Genomic DNA, 17,384 nt, shown 5'->3' with positions numbered 1-17,384 from the left:
GAGAAAGACGAAAGGCTTATTTATACCCGATATCGGTAACTCCATTGACACGCCCATTTTGTTCAGAACATCTGAAGCGTGTGTAGAAATGACAGCAGGATGATCGATATGATGGAGGAGATTTGAAGCTAAAAACTTTTAAAAAAAAAGACTAGAATTACCACAGTGGGGTTGTATGCCTCCTCCAAACCAGTCTGAACAAAACGCCTCGTCATGTTATCCGACTAGACAGTCATTAGTAACCTATGAATTCTTAAGTTCATCCTTGAGTGCAAAGTGGAAGTTTGTGCCAAATTTCTAAAGAGTTTCGCTGAAGGCATTCCTGAGATGTATCGCAAAACGGGACGGAGGCGAGGTGAGGTCACAGCGGGGAGCGAGTCAAAACGTGGCAATGAATTTATGAACATATTACCAATTAAGGAGCATCATGGAGGTCCTGATGTCTGGAGGATGGATCAATCGTATGTTCATCGTTGACCGTGAGTATCAACTTTGGTTTTTATCCATAAATGATTTCATATTCCTGTGGGTTGAGGGTTGATGACCCGACTCCTGCGGTGGATAATATCAGAGAATGTCTTCTGATAAAAAAAATACACAAACTTCACAGATACCGAATCTGATTTTCACATTAGCATTGAAAGCAACACCTTGAACAGAGTTAAGTTTCACCCGTCATGTGATCATCCAAGTCACGTGATCGCCTCCCATTGGTCGTTCACACTAAATAAGTGTGGCCACACCAGTTTTGACCTCCAGTGGTTTGAACATGTTGACTCTTTTAAAGATTTAGCAACTGTAATAACGGCTTTTTAATATTTCCTTCCTCGTTGTCTCAGATTTTATAAACGCCATCACGGCTGGCTGAGGGACAGACCGGAGGCTCTCGGGACCGTCTTGGCGTCTCTCATCTGAGCCAGAAGAGGAACACGCAGTACATCTCGGCAAAGCTTTCTGTTCCTACAATTGTGGAGTCTGTGAAGCATCAGGGACCTGAAGTTATCCTGGCCAGACGGGCCACAGAGGGTCATCCAAGTGGCAAGAAATGGAACTTGTAAATATGTCATGATTATAGCAGTTTAATTGGATGTACACTATATAAAAAACATGAGTAATATCAAAGGTGAAATGTCATTTATGAATGTGGTTAGAAAAGCTCCTCACGAAACGCTACGCATATGAAAGGTTTGATGTTAAATAACTACAACATGTGAAAACCACAGACTGTATAAAATATGGTTATTTAAGGGCAATAATGGAAACACGTTTCTGGGTTTTAGGACCGCAGCACTCTATCATTTTATTTCCCATTGAACTCAATTGACACACGTCTGACGTCCTTCCCAGCTGACGTCCGACACATTCAGACGTCGCTTGGATTGCTGAAGCGGTTATTAACGGTCCTTTTCATCGGGAAGAGATAGTCGCAGTCGAGTCAACGTTTGTGTGAAGTACTTCGGCAGGGGACAGGACACGCTGATGTCGGCTCCATGGGTTCCCGGCAGCGTCAGATGTCGAGCGTGAACGTGAAGAGGGAGGTACCGGATCTTGCTCTGTTCCAGGCCAAGCTTTCCCAGCACACGTTCTGGTAGTTTCTGTGCACCAAAAAATGAACAGATTACTGACTTATTACGTGAGATATATATATAGCGACAGAAACTGAGAAATGTAGGTCCTTCTATCCTAATTGTGTATGTTTAATAATACACCCAAGTGCAAGCAACAAAAGCTTATTTTCCACCCTCGACATGCTGGTGAGTTAAATGACCCAGCAGATTGAAGGATGCCAACAGAGTCGGTTTGAGAATCAGTAAGACCATAAGAGTTGCTGGTTTTCCAAAGGCCACAACCTTTAAAAGTGGTACAAAGAGAAACCTCATCAACATATCTGCTATGTGGGAGGGAGATGAAAGTACAGGATGCAGGCTGGCTCACCCCATAGTGTGACTTTTAACGGATATGCCTCACTTTGTTCTTCTTTGATCACCGCTGATGATACACCGCTCTCGTTAAAAGAGGCATTTGCTGATTGTTAGCGGTATGCCGCGAACGTTCTACTGGCATTACCCGTTCTGTGTGGCACATTGGAAACATATTTTACCTGGGGTGCCAGTTTGCTCGAGTGGGAATATTTGTGGTCACCAAGAATGGGGCACGTCAGAGCAAGTGCCATGTGAACCCTCATCTGGTGCTTCCCTCCTGTGGACATGCAAGATACACGAGCAGAAATTTACCAAAATGAATTGGCACTTAATTCCTGTGACAAAAAAAACAAAAAAACAGCAGTCTCACCAGTAAAAGACTGGAGCTCCACGAGGCTGCAACCACTGCTGCTGTCCAACACCCTGTACTTGGTCACTGCAGCCTGAGCTTGCCGATGGGCACGGACTTTGGTCACGCCGTCACCGGCGTCATTCATTCTGAAGAGAGGACTGAGAGCCATCTGGACAAAAAAAATATATAAGAATAAGTTCAAATGAGCAGTTCTAGAATAACTTAAATAAGTATTAAATGAGAAACTAATGATTTTCTTGCAACAACTGTAAATAGTCAATATACAGAAAGTTAAATCTTGACAGAAAATAAACAATTTACTGTAGAACATGAAGCAGCTCTTTGCATTTCTGAAGCTAAAACTGGTACTTTTTTTTAAACTGATAACAGCAATTAATTATCATATTTGGAATTCAATTTCTGTAAGATGAATTAACTGGCAAACAACAAATTATTCCAGCATTAAAACCACAGAAGAAGAGGCACCTTGTAGTGCGGCCGGGAGCCCGTGACCTCTCTCTCTATGATGGGGATGTCAATCACTCCTTCTGATGGAACGGGGACACCGACTGTGATGACCCTGAGCGGGAACAGCGGAGACATTAAGACTAACCAACGAGTTAAGAATGTATGCGCTGTCCTTCTATCCCCACGTTAGACCTGCATCTCACCAGTACTTTCTCTGCACTTGGTTATTTCTGTGAAGGTCGAGTATGCGCTCCACCACTTTCTCACTCCTTGCCAGCAGGAAAGCTCCAGTCGTTTCCTTCTCCAGCCTCAGACAAGGGAGCAGCTGAGACTCAGACTTGATCTTCATCCCGTCCATCATTTTGGAGAGAACAGGAAGCACAGAGGAGATGGATGTGGCCCCACTGTCATCTGAGAGCAGCAACCACAAACGTATTCAGGTCCAGATTCTCCAACTTCAGCAGGATTTGACATTTCTACCAATATCATGTAAAACCTATTCCAAATCTGATAGTGTAATACTAGACCGTATAGTAGCAGACCAATAGTATTTGCAAATACTTGATTATTCTCATAAGTATGGGCACAACAGTATTGCATGTTGGCGAACTTCAAATCACATTCATGAGACAATTTGTCTAACTTCAAATTAGATTTTAGAGGAAATGGTGCAAATTTACAATATCATTTCACCTCAGGGTGATAGCAGACCACCTCAAGGTGTCATTCAGAGAGAACCAGGACGTTCTGATGTAGCATTTAAAAATTAAAGCTCTTCAAAAAATCGCAGGCATGACACAAATTGTCTAATTTCAGATTAGATTTTAGAGGAAATGGTGCATAGTTACTAAATCATTTCACCTCAGGTTGATTGCAGATGTGCAAAGTAATGTAGGTCTGAAATTTAAGATGTGCATCCATTAATCTGCAGAATAATCCCACACACCCTTTAAGATATGTAACACATACCTTTACTGTGACGTTACATACTCAGTGTGCATCAGTGTAAATCAATAATGTTTACCTCTGACAGGGACGCCATACGGTTTGTTGATGACAACTACATCTTTGTCCTGGTACAGCACGCTTTTGTGGAGGTGCTTGGCCAGCACGTTAGGATGAACATGTTGCAGCTGCAGACTGAACCGCTTCAGCTCCATCACCCTCTTCTGCTGGCCCGACAGCGAAGGCTCCGCCGCCGGGGGCTTCGACTTCTCCTGCTGGACCTTCTGCGCCAGGTCGATGGCCCTCAGCCGGGGTTTCTCCCCCGCGTCGGAGCCTGTAGCCGGTTTAACAGCAGTGGCATGGCTCCGGCTGAGGAACCGCGCTGCCTCCGGACACCTGCGGCAGTTTGTCGGCGGTTTGACCCGAGAGAAGGCGATGATGGTCAGACCGGATTTAATGTCACTACAAGCTATTCTTCTACAGCGGTTCATTGTGGAGCAACACAGTTCACATTAGCATGGAGATACAAACAAACTCCAGAGGACACATGCTTGCCGTTTCCTGCTTCCGGGCCGCACCTTTCAGAATAAAGGCGCACAAACTAATTTTCCGCACACCTAAAAAGAAAAGAAAAGCAAGGAAATACATAAATCTAATATTTTAATAGTTGTAAAGTGAGTTTGGGTTTATTTAAGTTCTGTAAAGTAAGTGCACTTTTGGGACTTTTAGTTGTTTGTTATTATACACCGGATTAAACATCACAAAAACTACGAGCCATTTTCTTTCACAAGCCGCTCCAAACAAATTGCACTCAACAAAAATAATAATATTGGAAAAAAAATTGGACTGACCTTCAAAAGCAGACGTAAACATGGTGTTTTTACATCGTAGCTATGCATACAGCAAACATTTCCTGTAGCGGTTGTGACGTATTTCCTGTTTCCTACAGTAGGTGCGCTTGTTTCCCTCCCCGACACTAGCCGATTCGTCGAGGCCACTGAATGAAACGTCGGTTGAAGACACCGACCCCCTGGCGGACAATGATACGCAAACCGAGCGTATCGTTGGCACGCCGCCTTGCTCCACGATTGCATGTTTGTAATTGTAACGTTTTGGTTTCATTGTTGTTTTTTCTGAAAATGTAAGGTTGCTATTTTGCGGCCAAGGCTCTTAAATGATATTGCTCGAGGGATTGCTCGCGAGAAACGACTCGCGGGCGTCGTTAGATCAGAGGGAGCTGTGAGGGAGAAGGTCCCTTTGTATGAAGAAGCTGCAGACATGAAGATCACAGACAGCGTGTTGCGAAGTTTCAGGGTTGCTCGAACATATCGAGAAAATGCACAGAAAATCAACTGTGTGGACTTCAGCCCAAATGGTGAAAATGCAATATCAAGTAGCGACGACGACTGCATTGTGTTGTATGACATCCGAGAAGGAAAGTAAGTGAAGCCAATATCATCATTACATTCAAAACAGCAACTGTCTCATGCATTCACGCCCCGAATACATGAAAACAATGATGCATTCCCATACATTGTTTAAATATGTTAGATGAACTGGTCCACGTGGATGTGTCTGGACCATGGCTGTGCAGCATGTTCATCATCGGGTGATCAAATGATTAACAGGTTTAAATATTGCGTCTTTTCTCAGACCTGAAAAGACCATGTTCAGCAAGAAGTATGGAGTGGACCTCATCCACTACACACATGGAGATGCGCAGACTGTAGTCTACAGCTCCAACAAACTAGATGGTAATAAGTCAGTACCGACTGTCGGCTGTCGGCACGAAGCACCCAACAAACAATATAAACTGAATATATATACATATATATATAATACACATATATGTGCTTCTGATGTGTTTTGGAAAATAAAATATGGATTTTGTGTTTTCTTGTAGATACCATCCGATATCTGTCACTCTCTGACAACAAGTACATTAGGTATTTCCCAGGTCACACTGCACGGTGAGTAGACAAAGGAAGGGAAGAAATGTGGCGTCGTGTATATGAATGTGAACAATGTGCGCTCACAAAGCAGTGCTGAATACAAAGTATGCACACTAGGTGGAAAAGTAGCATCAAAAGTATATGAACATTAGGGCTGCAACCAAAACTAATTCCATATAAGTTTCATTTCGTCGATTAATCCAAAAATGATTTGGCCTAAATAAAACATCAGATAAATACATCAGAAAAACAGCAGATCGCGACATTCGAGAAGCTTTTTAACCCCAAAATGTACTTAATTCATTATTAATTGCTTATTTAAATATTGTCGCTTCAGTTTTACAAACACACAAAGAAAGATGTATTCTTAAAATACATTTCTGAACAGCATAAACACAGAATATTAGCATTTATTTATTTTCCCCCACGGTCGTCCTTATGTTTCACTTGTCTCATCTGGTCTTTGTTTAGCTTCTCTACAACGACGCTTTATTACCTCATGTTTAAAGTGTGTTTCTTCTGTGATTTCAGAGTTATTGCTCTCTCTATGTCACCAGTAGACGATACGTTCATCTCGGGCTCGTTGGACGAAACCATCCGGATCTGGGATCTGCGCGCTCCGAACTGTCAAGTGAGTAGTCGGGCTTGTCACCTTACACTTCCTCTGATACCCACGTCTGTCATTACAGCTGCTACTGCAGGACTTCCCAGATCACTACACTGTCAATTATTGCACTTCATTGGGTTTCAAAATCACCTTTTTAATTAGCATTTAGTCCTGTGGCCACTGGGTGTCTCCTGACCTGACTGCTACACTTATATCCACCCTCTCAACTAAACCACTGTGCTTTAATAAGACATCGCACCGCGAACAAAGACCAGATTGAAGGAGACCCATTAATACGAACAGTGCATGACAGAAATTGCCACTAATTGGGAAGGATGAAATATGGTTGCCATATCTCTTATCAAAATCCAGACTTCCTGTTGCAACTTCTTACCCTCTTTTTTAGTTGTTCGCGTGTGTTTGTGTTTCAGGGTTTGACTAATCCACTGGGGAAACCTGTGTGTTCCTTTGACCCTGACGGGCTGATATTTGCTGCAGGGGTGGAATCGCAGGCCATTAAACTCTACGACCTCCGTGCTTTTGACAAGGTAAACTGCTAATGACCGTGTGTACTGTGCTTTATTGTTTGTTTTGTTGTTATACTGTATTATTAATACTTGTGTTCTCTTCTGTGAAAAGGGTCCCTTCGCCTCCTTTGATATGAGGTTTAATCGCGTCTGCGACTGGACTGGACTCAAATTCAGTAATGATGGGAAACAGATTCTCATCTCCACCAATGGAGGGATGATTCGTGTCCTGAATGCTTTCAATGGATCTGTGCTGCACACTTTTTCTGTAAGTAGAGTAGTTCAATCGCATCGCACACCTGTCTGTATATTAGCCCACTGTGACTGCTCGAAGGTGTCTTTGCTTGTGTTCAGGGCTACAACAACAGTAAAGGCATCTCCCTGGAAGCCTGCTTCACTCCAGACTCTCAGTTTGTCATGATTGGTAAACCTAAATAATGAATATTCATATTTATTTTTTCTCTTCCTGTAAGACCTCTGTTGCGACAGCGTGTCAAAATGCGTCTTTCTGTGCAGGCTCAGAGGACGGGAGAGTCCACGTTTGGAGCACTGAGAGCGGGATGAAGGTCGCCGTGCTGGACGGGAAACATCCAGGACCCATCAACACTCTGCAGTTCAACCCCAGATACATGACGTTCGCCAGCGCCTGCACTAACATGGTGAGATCGAACGTACCGGTCTCTAGTGTGCGGCAGCTGCTGTTGGACGAACTGCCGTGGACAGAGTGCTCAGTTCATTTTCTTCTTCTGTTCTTTCAACAGACATTTTGGCTCCCGTGTATTGACGAAACGTAGCGGGATGTTTCCGAAGAGAGTCATCGGCGGCGGCGGCGGCGTTAAACATGTCACAGCTATGCAGTGATGTAGCATAAGAACCACGAGGCCTGATAGTTTATCAGAGGAAAATATTTCACTTTGACTTTCCTAATTTGTAGCTGCTTTTTTTTTTTGTTTTTTACTTTGAAAAGGGTTGATGCCGCTGGGACAACACAATCCCACACACCTCAGGGTTGTTTTTAATGCCAGTCAGTACATTTCATTCCTTTTAACATTTCAAACCGTGTCTCTTGATATTTCATGTGAATTTTAACTAAATAATAATCAGTGTTTTACTGTTTGAATATTTGTAATAAATGGTTTTAGATGAAAATATGAGCTACTGTTTCTTCTTCTTTTGACATCCTTAGTTTTATCATACTTTAGATAAGTCTTGTACAGTACGAGGGCTCGAACTAAAGATTATTATCATCATCGATTAATCTGACGAATTAAGGTATTTGTTTTTTGAAAAAAAGTATTACATTTATTTTTTATTTTGCCATTGAAATAGGCCATCACTAGGCCAACAGTGGACCAGCTCTTTACCCTCGCAAGACTACTGGAGGGGTCCTGGGAGCTCGCCCAACCAGTCTACATGTGCTTTGTGGACTTGGAGAAGGCTTTGTCACCGGTCCTGTTTGTGACTTTCACGGACAGGATATCTAGGCGCAGAAGAAGGGGGGGGGTGGAGAACGTCAGGTTCGGGGGCCTCTCTGCTGTTTGCAGATGATGTGGTCCTGTTGGCCTCCTCGGATCGTGACCTCCAGCATTCGCTCGGGCGGTTTGCAGCCGAGTGTGAAGCGGCAGGGATGAGAGTTAGCGCCTCCAAATATGAGGCCGTGGTGGTCTGCAGGAAACCGGTGGATTGCTCCCTTCAGGTGGGGACGGAGTGCCTACTGCAAGCGAAGGAGTTCAAGTATCTCGGGGTCTTATGGGGAAAGATGGAGCGGGAGATCGACCGGCGGATCGGTGAATGTGCAGGCCTTCAGAATTACAAGTGAATTCCTTTTGCAGTTTAATTAATGGGGACGATGTTGTTGATTGTCTTCAACCAATCAGATCGTTAGTTTGACATGTTGGGCGTATTCTTTGACGTACCAGAGCCTTCTAGCTGGCCTACGAGTACGTCAGCGTTAACTTGAGGCTTGATTGGTCAGTGGGCTAGCATGACTGTTGTGAAACTAGCTAGCAGAACTTTGTAGTAGTAAGAGTTAACGTTTAGAGATATGCAAGAAGTCTTTGGTAAGTGAACTGCTTTTTGTTTTGTTGTTTTACATCTGCAGTAGCCTCACTACCGTCTTCATTTTTTATGTTGTGTCGTTTTTGTGATATTTGCAGTCCTCATAGGTGTTGAGCTCCGTGTAACATTTTATTTCACTTGTCAAATGTTGCAGTGTTATGTGAATATGAGGGGTTTTTTTACACGAAAAAAATAAATAATAACCCGTATAGCTGTGTCATAATGAGGTTATTAGGAGGAGGTTCAAATGTAGTAGGACAGCACTGAAGGTATAAAACACACCGACCGCCACTGCTGTGAACACACATGCAAGCGAGCAGCTTTAATCAGTTTAATGAATGGGTGTTTATCTTTTTGCGCACATAAAGTGTGTCTTCCTGAAGTGGAGGAGAGGGGGGGGGGGGGGGGTTCTGTTGAATAATGTATCGATGCTTGGCTCGTGCGCTCACCGCTGAGTGAATAATGGATGATCCCATCACAGGTAACCTCACAGGTACACACTTATCTTTCTCTCACCTCCCTCCATTATGTGCGCGCGTGCACAAAAGATGCGTGAAAGGAGAAGAGGAACACGGTGTGGTGGTTTGAGCATTCGGCATTCACCTTCTTAATTTTCCATTTCTCCCTATCGCACATCCTGCACTAACCTGGGAGTGTGCCACGTGTGTGACCTTGATGATGTTTGTTTGTGTTTTTGTCAGTTGCCAGTAATGGATCCCATTAGTACTGACTGTTCAGGAGCCAACTCCTCTCACAAGTCACCCGGAGCTCTTTAGCCTCAAACTTTTGGGATAAAAGGTGTTTATGTCTCGCCATAAGAAACCTCGTGCTCACATTTTAATTGCGTGCGAGTCAACATGCACTGACCACAAATACATTAAAAACGAGACCCCCATTTTTACTCCGGTGATCAGTGGTGAATTGTGGCGGTCAGATTGTTGCACGGTGTCACATTTCCGCGACTGGAATTTGAGATCATTGCCCGTCTGCTGAGCTGATCAGCCACTATGTGAACGAGTGTTAAAACGTTGTTGCATGTGGCGCACTGACAGCGTCTGAAAACACCGTACTGACCACTGATGAGCAGTGGATTTCTTCATGGCCTCACGCGCGCACACAGAGTACAGTACAGGACAACGCGTGACTTGGGAGACGCTCCCCCACCGAGACTTTTAAAGTTGTGGTCATCGATACGCGAAGAGTTTTAGATCAGTGGTTAGGGTGACATATCCACTGACAGGCACGTTATTACTCATCAGCCACAGTTCCGCAGATTGTGTTTCAAGTGTTCGGAATCTCCCAAGTCACCCTCGAGGCGTTTGTATCACTGATGCGCATGGGTCCATCTGTCTGCCGTCAGCGGAGAGGCCAGCCTACCTGTTGAGCGAGACGAGCGAGGACGCAGAGACCTGGACCTGGTCCTTCTTGCATGAGAGGAGTGTGAAGCTGACGGCAAAAAGATGTCACACCAAACTGGAATTAACGGTAAGTCGCGCGTTTACATACGTTTTCATAGAGCAGAGGGTTTTTTTGTGTGTGTGTGTAATAGTTTAGTTCAAATTCAGTGTTTTTTTTCAAATGATCTTTTTAGCTTTTAAGCTGTGCCATAACATGTAATACATCCTCCTAATCCCACTGGTAATATTCTCTGATAACCTCTTTTAAGATCATCTTTAAGTGGTCCCATTGATAAACCTGTGGATCCTAATAGATCCTCATAAATTGTGGACTGTAAAGGCTGCACACCTACAAAAGTGTAAGCCTGTACCGTGTACAGCTGATCCACAATGTCCGTCTTCTATGTTGTGATACCAGTAATCATGATATGTAGCCCCTACAGGCATTTGTGGATAGTTTTAAGAGCCACGTATGTATATAACGTGTGTTATGGCATTTGGTAATTGGAGCGTTTTGGGGGGGACGGGCTGGCAGAAGCGTACCTCTCTCACCTTTCTCACCTGATCTTACATCATTTATGAGACTGCTGTGTTTGGTAACCATGGTGAGAGAGAGAGAGAGAAGCAGGACGTTGCAATAAATAGCCAACTCTGGTTTTCAGTACCAAACTTCCATTCGTGGGTTTGAAAATTGTTGGGGGGGGGGGGGGCAAATGTGGCGGTTTTAAGGCTCTGACTGAAATGTCTCAGTTGTTCTTTGGTCCGAGTCACTGTAGGTGATGGCGTGACTCTCTGGCAGTGGATCAAATGTTCTCCCTGAAGTGGAGTCTCAGGTTCTTACTTACCCAACTGTCTCACCTGCTTTCAACCCCCCCCCCCCCCATCCTCAGTTTTGACTTGTCCGCCTTATATTACTTTAGCAACATCGGAGCTGAAAGAGTTTCTGGCCCGGGCGAGAGGAGGAGCCATCAGAATAATGAAGATTGTCATCAGAAATGGTAAACATGAGATGTTTCTAGTAATCAGAGAGATTTGACACATGTAAGCGTTCAGGTGACTTCACTAAATCCTGAGACGCGTGTTTTTCTTTTTGTCTGCAGAGGAGTTGGTGTTAGATTCATACAGAGAGCCAGCACACAGCTGGGACAAGGATTACGATCACTTCCTGCTTCCTCTGCTCACGCCTCAGGAACCCTGCTACATCCTCTACCGTCTGGACTCCCAGAATGCACAGGGATACGAGTGGATCTTCATCGCCTGGTCTCCTGACCAATCCCCAGTATGTCTGGAGCGTTTAATTGACGCGTCAATAAAAACCGATCGAATTTAGTCGTTCAAAGTCTGCTGCCAAACTTTTTTGTGATAAAAAAAAAAATGACCCTAATCCTGAGTCAAAACTGAAACTGAAAAACTGCTATAAATCTTTAACTTGGGTATGATTTGAAAGTTATTTTCAAGTGGAGGCAAAAGAACATTTTCAGCATGAATTCAGGCTTAGATCGTAAAAATATTAAAATAAAAAAAGGCTTTGCGGTTAATTGTATATGTGGTATTACACATTCCACATATTCATTGTTCTGAAGATCCATCATTCCTCCTTTATATTACAATTCCTACCAAAAGTGACTAAAACAGACCAGAAACAATAAAGTGTAAGACACAAAAACACTCTGCTTTGAATCATAATGTGTATGATATAATATGTTGTTACATTCAAAGGTTCAACACACAGATTTGAACAGAGAAACTCGCCCCCGTCAGTGGAATTGTTGTAAAAAAAAAAAAAAAACAACTTACGGTGTCAAACTCTGCACACACGTCATTCTGCACAGTGAAGTTCAAACATCCAAGTGAAGCAACAACAACAAAATGACCACAGAGATCCAGGTAACTGATGTTGTTGTGTCACTATCTCCCCCCCGTCTGTCTGTCAGGTGAGGCAGAAGATGGTGTATGCAGCGACCCGAGCCACACTCAAGAAAGAGTTCGGAGGAGGTCACGTCAGAGATGAAGTGTTCGGCACGGTCGAGGTGAGAGCAAACCCCCTCCCCCCCCCCCTTCCGGCATGACGACAGATCAGTGAATCGTCAACCGCTGGTGACTGAGTGCCAACCTGTTTGTGTTGCTGTTTTTGGCAGGATGACCTTTGCTTCCAGGGATACTTGCGACACATGTCCTCCTGCTGCTCCCCGGCTCCGCTCACAGCAGCCGAGCAGGAATTACAACGAATCAAAGTCACAGAGGTAGAAATTTAAACGACTCGGCTTATTTATACAGGCCGGAGGCTCATGACTCGGTCTCGTCTCTGTCTCGATAAACTCTGGTCTTGGTCACGACTTGGTCTTGACTACAACACTGCTCTACACGATACAAAGGAAAAGGACACGATGACAAAAACACACGTTCATATACCTAAAACACGTAGAAAGCCAGAGAAAATAAAACGATTTTTAGCCTGGATTTGAAACATTCGATGGTGGGGGCTGATGGACCATGTAGAGGGAGGTAAAGCACAGTCACCTTTATGCCTTAAATGACTAACTAAACAATACAAACTGTGAATATGATATGAAGCGTACGTTATGCGTCGTGCACTCATTCTGTATACTTCCGCTGTCTTCCTGCAGGATAAAGTTATGTGGGTATGTACAATTTCTTTCTACTACAAGTTGAACTGAGTGCGCCTGAAGAAGAGATTTAAAATCGTTTATATCCACAGGATGAACGGAGACGAATTGGGACTCCAACGGCTCGCGCGAGGGTTTGTTGCAATCTGTTTGACTCACCGGCATTTCACGCTCTGTGTTGGGACATAGCAACATGATTGATCCTGTTCTGTATTTGTTTGTTTTTTTAAATCCCACAGGTTACAATGGAGTTTGGCTTAGACAAAAGGGCGCAGACTCTTCAAGGTCTTGCATTCCCGTTACAAGAAGAGGCCAAACGAGCTCTGCAGCAACTCAAGCAGAGACGCATCAACTACATACAGCTGGTGAGCCCAGATATAAAAAAAACTTTTTACCGATTACATGGCGTGCGCCATGAAAACAGAACCGAAAGCAATCGTCAGGACGTTTTTCTGAAACAGAAAACCGTCCGTGTGACGGTAAAATGAGGTCAAAATTGGCTGTGCGTGACCTTGACCCCTGAACAAAGTCCGTTTGTGTATGTTGCATTGCAGAGGTTGGATGTAGAGAAAGAGACCATTGAGCTGGTTCACACCAAACCTACAGAGACCCATGAGCTGCCCTACAGGATTCCCACCGATTCACCCAGATACCACTTCTTCATCTTCAAACATTCCCACCAGGGCCAGCGGCAGGAGGCACTGGGTCAGTACTGTCTCACCGCAGATGTGAGCAGGGTGGTGGGCTAATGCAGGGATGGCAAAGTAACATCATGTGCTCCGCTTGTCAGGTATCATATAGATATATCACGGGTTTTGTTATTGAAAAAAAAGAAAGATTATGATAAGGGAAATTGAATATCTTTTCTTCAGTATGTTTGTCATGGAATCAAAACCTCACATTTGTGTCAATTGACTCCATGTTGGTCCCAAACCCGAGCTTAAAGCTGCACTAATAACTGTTTTTAACAGTGGATCACGTGACTATGTTATCACTGTAACTCAACCTCAGAGTTCAAGGTCGTGTTTTCAGGTTCAGGCTAAAAAAAAAAAAAAGCAGCTTTCAAAGAATCTCACCTCATTGGTCTTTTCACAGAGGCCACATGTAGTTGACTAAACGTCACTCAGAGACCGGGTCCAGCAGCTCCCGCCGACAAGTTTTCAACACAAGCACTTCCACATCCTTATTTATTAGGAAGTTGCCTCTGTGTGCTCATAACAGAACAACAAAGTCACTTAACAGTGAGGACTCGTGCATAAGGCAAGGCAAGTTTATTTGTATCGCACATTTCAACAACAAGGCAATTCAAAGTGCTTCACATAAAACCATTAAAAGCACCAAAACATAATGCTAAAGAAAAGGAGATTTAAAAACAATTAAGAACATTCATTGAAACATTAAAAAAACACTAAAAAACTAAAAACAGAATAATAGTTGCAGTGCAGTTTAAGAAATAAAATACAGTAGTAGTACAATGCAGAAATTGATTAATATCCTTGAATGTGGTTTGCATAAGAAATAAAATAAAAGACAGATAATTCATAACCACTTCCCCATTAAAAAAAAGGTATATACATGAGTGGATGAAAGAGATTGCTCCAAGAGTAAAATCTAGTGCACAGTAAGAATAAAGTGCTTTAAAATACAGTTCTAGTGCTGGTGCAGAACTGGGGAGCGATTTACTAATTTGATGGTTGTGCAGTTAGGACTGTTGAGAAGACGGGGTGTGTTCGCTTTGAGTCTTTTCCCCGAGAGCCGAGTTATTATGAGGGGATGTTCTAGTATTCTGTGTGTGTAGTTCAGAGGTGTGAGTGTGTTATTCAGCGTCTGATACGTTTTATTTTTTTTATTCATAGCAGAAATGATAAGCAATTCTGAATTCGCAGACATCAGCTGCTTAGGTGACGCCTTTACGTCTCTTCCAGTGTTCATATATTCGATGCCCGGGTACACCTGTAGCATCAAGGAACGGATGTTATACTCCAGCTGTAAGAACAGGCTACTGGACGAGGTCGAGAGAGACTACCAGCTGGAGGTCACCAAGAAGGTACAGGTCACCCAAATCACAAATAATACAGTCAACAAGGTCACCATCACTTATCTGTAACCTGGTCATCGTATTGAAAAGAGTAGCCATTAATATGTGTCTGTGTGTGTGTGTGTGTGTGTGTGTGTGTGTGTGTGTAGCTGGAGATAGACAATGGCGACGGCCTGACAGAAGACTTACTGTACGAGGAGGTGCACCCAATGGAGCACACCTTGAAGCAGGCCTTTGCCAAACCCCGAGGACCAGGAGGAAAGAGGGGCAACAAACGCCTCATCAAGGGGGCAGGGGAGAACGGGGAGGAGAGTTAGAGAGCATACACACACACACACACACACACACACACAATGCATTATACACGCGTAACACAAGCACACCAACACTATATCTATGAATTGACTTGTTTATTTGACTGTTTAGCTTCTAGCCATTTCTTCTTTTTACTGCGGTCACACATTTCACACTGAAAACAGGAAGAAGAAAAAAACGTAGATCCACCATAAAGCAGAATTCATTTCTATTTTGCTGTGGTGAAATAAAACATTTATGAACGTGATAGCTAAGAGTCTAACCGGGGGGGGGGGGTGGCTGATCTTTTTGGTTTATTAAGATTAATAAACTCAGCTGAATTGTTTATGAAAACATGTTGAAGTCATCTACAGTGTTGCTTATCTTCGTAAAGGCTCTACCTATCCACACTCTGTCAGACATTACAAACTATTGGGTAGCCATAACGTACATGCGGAACTTTATTTTCACTTGCAGGCGAGATTTAAAACGTATACCAAAAAATATGTCAGGCTGAATTTTGGGGAAATGTCTATAATTTGTCCATATCGTGTAATGTTGGAAGCCACATGGAGTCTTAGGTTTGATTGTGTCACTCTGTGAATATCAATATAGCTTCAATAAACACGTTTTAACAAGGCGACACACAATCAGTATGATACTGTCAGACAGTGTGGAGATTATTGCAGAAGGAATGTGACATTTGGGGAAATGAGAAAATCAATACAACTCATGTTTGTGCATTAAATATGAAACTACAGCCAGCAGCTAGCTTAGCTTAGCTTTATATCTGAATTAGCCGACCAGCACCTCTAAAGCTCCATCATTTCCACATTATATCTTGTTTGTTTAATCCGTACCTAAGTAGAGCCCTCTAAAAACAACTCGCTGTTTAAAAGGTTGCAATATTTTTTATGGTTAACATTTGTCCATTACTGTCCAAGATGAAGGCAGCATTCCCATCATCTCTGGAATTATTAATACCACTGGTTTTCACTGATATTGATTCAGGCATTCACATCTGGACATGGCTATGAAATTTCTGTTTTAGGGTGGATTCTCTTTTGTATTGCCTTGGTGCAGGCAGCCTATGCTTTACCGTGGATCAACATGCAAGTTGCCTTTGCCTTCTTCAGTCACCTGAGCGAGGTTCGACTGCACTCACCTGAAGGCTGTTTTACATGGTCCTACAATAAAATATTTTCTTTATTTTGCAGCGCTTATATGTCCTCATTTCTGTCCGACTGTGTGCACGTATGCGATAGACCCTATAGTCACGCGGGACAGCAGCAGCAGCAGCAGCAGCAGGGATTACGGCTCAGTATAGAGGTCAATTGTGTGTGTGTGTGTGTGTGTGTGTGTGTGTGTGTGTGTGTTTTCCAGGAAATCTCTCTACACAGAAGCCTTCAGCTGTGCAGTTCTGCTGCTTTCATACTGCTCTGGACAGACAGTTGATGTGAACAGGGTTTTCCTGGAAACACGGTTCAGAGCTGACCGTCAGCTTTCAAGTGGTTGTTATCTTTGTACATGGGAACTGTGAGGTGGGTGAGGATGATAAACGTTGACTTTGTGAAGACATGCTGACTGCTGGCATGACACGGTTCAGGAAAACAAATCTGCCATTTGCCGGCAATTACCTGCATGACAACAAGAAATAAACACTGAAAGACAACTGGTCACAGCGTGATGGAAGAAATGTCTATGATTTAATGTACAATATTAGTCAAATGACACTAAATGTACCAGCTAAGTATATATAGAGAGTATTTCATAGTGTTTCACATAGTAGTGTTTTTGTGTGTGTGTGTGTGTGTGTGTGTGTGTGTGTGTGTGTGTGTGTGTGTGTGTGTGTGTATATATATATATATTATATATATATATATATATATATATATATATATATATATATATATATATATATATATTATATATGACTGGCAGCTGCATTAAAGCAGACAGAGGTAACTCAAACATTACCGGAAGTAAGGCTCATTTCCTTCAACATAAAAGGTTGAATAATGTTGGTTTAGAAAGAACACCAGGTGATGGAGGAAACAAACACTCTACAGTCAGATCCTCTTAATAAAACAATGATTATATGAATAAATGCAGATTTAGACGCTCAGTTGTCAGTGTAGCAGGTCAATCTAGCTATAATGGAAGTCACACACACGTTGTAAAGTATCCTGCTTCTCTT

General features: G+C 43.1%; 2 protein-coding genes across 4 annotated transcripts; one reads left to right on the top strand and one right to left on the bottom strand.

Annotated features, from left to right (window-relative positions):
- Positions 1 to 1,063: 1,063 nt before the first annotated feature.
- On the bottom strand, positions 1,064 to 4,611 carry LOC137873705 (pseudouridylate synthase RPUSD4, mitochondrial-like). The gene is made up of 7 exons (XM_068712033.1): positions 4,539 to 4,611; positions 3,767 to 4,304; positions 2,946 to 3,153; positions 2,761 to 2,854; positions 2,293 to 2,443; positions 2,102 to 2,199; positions 1,064 to 1,595 (listed from the first exon to the last, which is right to left on the bottom strand). The coding sequence occupies exons 2-7, from the start codon at positions 4,176 to 4,178 to the stop codon at positions 1,395 to 1,397; spliced, it is 1,164 nt and encodes a 387-aa protein (XP_068568134.1). The 5' UTR covers positions 4,179 to 4,304; positions 4,539 to 4,611; the 3' UTR covers positions 1,064 to 1,394.
- Positions 4,612 to 4,672: 61 nt separating this feature from the next.
- Positions 4,673 to 16,369, top strand: LOC137873706 (WD repeat-containing protein 82-like). Of its 3 annotated transcripts, XM_068712036.1 has the most exons (17): positions 4,673 to 5,126; positions 5,341 to 5,441; positions 5,591 to 5,657; positions 6,171 to 6,270; positions 6,678 to 6,794; positions 6,886 to 7,041; positions 7,128 to 7,197; positions 7,290 to 7,432; positions 11,334 to 11,507; positions 12,163 to 12,258; positions 12,367 to 12,471; positions 12,856 to 12,870; positions 12,948 to 12,989; positions 13,095 to 13,220; positions 13,410 to 13,560; positions 14,781 to 14,902; positions 15,043 to 16,369. In XM_068712036.1, the coding sequence occupies exons 1-17, from the start codon at positions 4,966 to 4,968 to the stop codon at positions 15,208 to 15,210; spliced, it is 1,914 nt and encodes a 637-aa protein (XP_068568137.1). In that variant the 5' UTR covers positions 4,673 to 4,965; the 3' UTR covers positions 15,211 to 16,369. The 3 variants fall into 3 exon arrangements, with proteins under 3 accessions (XP_068568137.1, XP_068568136.1, XP_068568135.1); XM_068712034.1 differs by lacking the exons at positions 4,673 to 5,126; positions 5,341 to 5,441; positions 5,591 to 5,657; ... (3 more) ...; positions 7,128 to 7,197; positions 7,290 to 7,432 and adding exons at positions 10,289 to 10,316; positions 11,149 to 11,226 and having other exon boundaries at positions 11,329 to 11,507; XM_068712035.1 differs by lacking the exons at positions 11,334 to 11,507; positions 12,163 to 12,258; positions 12,367 to 12,471; ... (4 more) ...; positions 14,781 to 14,902; positions 15,043 to 16,369 and adding an exon at positions 7,535 to 7,895 and having other exon boundaries at positions 4,688 to 5,126.
- The last annotated feature ends 1,015 nt before the right edge of the window (positions 16,370 to 17,384 follow it).

The sequence above is a fragment of the Cebidichthys violaceus genome, unplaced genomic scaffold (genome assembly GCF_023349555.1).
Source record: "Cebidichthys violaceus isolate CVI_PGR_0920_01 unplaced genomic scaffold, fCebVio1.0.p SCAF_17, whole genome shotgun sequence".
Lineage (NCBI taxonomy): Eukaryota > Metazoa > Chordata > Actinopteri > Perciformes > Stichaeidae > Cebidichthys > Cebidichthys violaceus.
Note: the sequence above shows the minus strand (reverse complement) of the source record. Positions and strands in the feature narration are given on the sequence as shown.